General features: G+C 43.5%; 1 protein-coding gene across 1 annotated transcript in view; it reads left to right on the forward strand.

Moving 5' to 3' along the window:
- Positions 1 to 2,500, forward strand: part of LOC125027857 (smoothelin-like protein 1) — a 5,004-nt gene that overhangs the window by 1,668 nt on the left and 836 nt on the right. Inside the window, exon 2 of the mRNA XM_047616989.1 lies at positions 1,820 to 2,020. Within this exon, the coding sequence (XP_047472945.1) occupies positions 1,820 to 2,020 (201 nt within the window). The remainder of the gene's footprint in view (positions 1 to 1,819; positions 2,021 to 2,500) is intronic.

The following is a 2,500-nucleotide window of genomic DNA, read 5'->3' on the forward strand; positions in this document are numbered from 1 at the left end:
TTTAAATTTTTTCCAGTAAATTTTTTCATTTTTTTTTTTAAAAAGTTTTTGGTTGGAGATTTTTCTAATTTTTTTCGGGGAATTTGGGTTTCCAGATCACCAGTCCCCCGGTTTTTGCAAAAATTTCTTCCCCCGGTTTTTGTTTTTCGTTTTTTTGGATATATAAAGAATTTTTTGCCTTGTAAGGGAAAACCTGTTTTTTTCCCCTGTTGTTTGTATAGGTAATAAAAACCCCAAATTTTGGGTAATTTCCTTGTATTTTTTTTATGGATCAGAATCCGTTTTCAAAATTTTTTTTTCGTTGTATTTTTTAGCCTTTTTTAGTTTGTTTATATTTGGTGTGATGGGGAAAAATTTTTTAGAGAAAGAGAGAAAAAGAAAAGAAAAAGAAAAAGAGAGAGTGAGAGAGAGGAAGAGGGGAGGGGAGAGAGGAGGGGAGAGAGGGGGAAAGGAAGAGAAAAAGAAAAAGGAGAGAGGGGAAGAGAGAGAGAGAGAGAAAAAGAGGGGAAGAGAGAGAGAGAGAAGGAGGGAAAAGAGAGACCCCAGAGTAGAGAGAGAGAGAGAGAGAGAGATGAGAGAATAGAGAGTAAAGAGAGAAGAAGGGAGAGAGAGAGAGAGAGAGAAGAGAGTAGAGGAAGAGACCAGAGAGGAGATGAGAGAGAGAGGATGAGGAGAGAGAGAGGAGAGAGGAGATAGAGAGAGAGAAGAGAGAGAGGAGGAGAAGTGAGAGAGGAAAAGAGGGAGGAGAAAATAAGGAGCCGAGAGCAGAGAAGAGAGGAGAGAGAGAGAGGGAGAGGGAAGATAGAGAGAGAGAGGGAGAGAGAGAGAGAGAGAGAGAGAAGAGAGAGAGAGAAAAAGGAGAGAGAGAGAGAAGGAAGGAGAGAGAGAGGAGAAGAGAGAGAGAGAGAAAAGAGAGAAGCCAGAGAGTGGAGAGAGAGGAAGAGAGAGAGAGAGAGAGAGAAAAGAGAGAAGAGAGAGAGAGAGAGAGAGAGAGAGAGAGAGAGGGAGAGAGAGAGAGAGAGAGAGAGATAGAGAGAGAGAGAGAGAGAGAGAGAGAAGGGGAAAGGAGAGAGAGAGAGAGAGTGAGAGATCGACGAGAGAGGAGAGAGGCAGAATGAAAAGCCAAGAGAGAAAAGAGAAAAAAAAAATAAGGAGAAAAGAGTTTTTTAAAAGACCCAATTTTCTTTTTTTGGGAAAGGAAGAAAAACGGGCAAAGAGATTAACGAAAATAAGAACGAAATAAAGGGGAAAAAGGAGGAAGGAAAAAGGGAGAAAGAGTAGAGAAAAAAGCGATGCAGAAAAAGAAACAAGAGAAAGAGAAGAAGAGAGGAAATAGAAGGAAAAAAAGAAAAAAAAAGGAGGGAAAAGGGAGAAAAAATTAGGACAATGGAAGAAAAAAATAAGAAGAAGAAAAAGAAAAAATAAACTGAAACAAAATAGAAAAGAGATACGAAGGATTTAGTAAATGAAGGGAAGAAGATTAAGATGATATAATGCTAATGTTACACGATCCTGTTACTTGAAGGGGAACTCGTGAGGAAAAGATAATCATTGCCAGGAAAAAAAGGATAATTGGCACTCGAGGGGAAATATACAGATAACAACAAAATTAAATATAGAAGTGTCTGGTGATCAATCAGTCGCTACGTATTTGATTTGGAAAAGACTTATCCATACGTTTCAATCATCCGTCTTTCTGTGTTTTTTATCATGTTTGAAGAAGACAAAAATAGAGCAATAAGTAGTAACCCAGGAAAGCAAAGGGAGCAAGCAGGGCAGGCGAAAAAGGAGCAAGAGGCACCCAAATCAGGCAGGCCAGCGGGAGGGAAAGCAGGGAGAGAGCAAGCAGGGAGGCAAGCGAGCAAGCAGTAGAAGCAAAAGCAAGCAGCAAGCGGGAGAGCGGTGAGGAGGAACAAGCAGGCGCCCAAACAAGAGGCAAGCAGGAGTCAGAGCAGCAGGCAAGCAGTCAAGAACAGGCTGGCAAGCAAGGGCAGGCAGGCGATCAAGAGCTGACAGGGAAGTAAGAGCAGGTAGGCGAGCAGGAGAAAGCAGGCGAGCAAAAGCAGGCAGGCAAGCAAGAGCAGGCAGGCAAGCAAGAACAGGCAGGTAAGCAAGAGCGAGCAAGAAAAAAGCAACAGGCAAGCAAGAGCAGACAGGCAAGCAAAAGGGAGACACAAGCACAGGCAAGAAGACAGGAGGCAACAAGAGAAAGGGAACAAGAAAAAGCAGCAGGCAAGCAAGAGAGAGGCAAGCAAGAGGGCAGCAAGCAAGAGCAGCATGCAAGCAAAAGGGGAGGCAGGAAGAAGAGAGGGAGACCCGAAAGAGCAGACAGGCAAGCAAGAGCAGACAGGCAAGCAAGAGCAGACAGGCAAGCAGAGCAAGCAGGCAAGCAAGGCAGGCAACAAGAAAAAGCAGACAGGGCCTAGAAAGAGCAAGGCAGGCAAAAAGGCAGACAGAAAGCAAAAGGAAGGCAAGCCAGAGAGCAGCAGAAGAGCAACAG

Source organism: Penaeus chinensis, chromosome 8, assembly GCF_019202785.1.
Source record: "Penaeus chinensis breed Huanghai No. 1 chromosome 8, ASM1920278v2, whole genome shotgun sequence".
Lineage (NCBI taxonomy): Eukaryota > Metazoa > Arthropoda > Malacostraca > Decapoda > Penaeidae > Penaeus > Penaeus chinensis.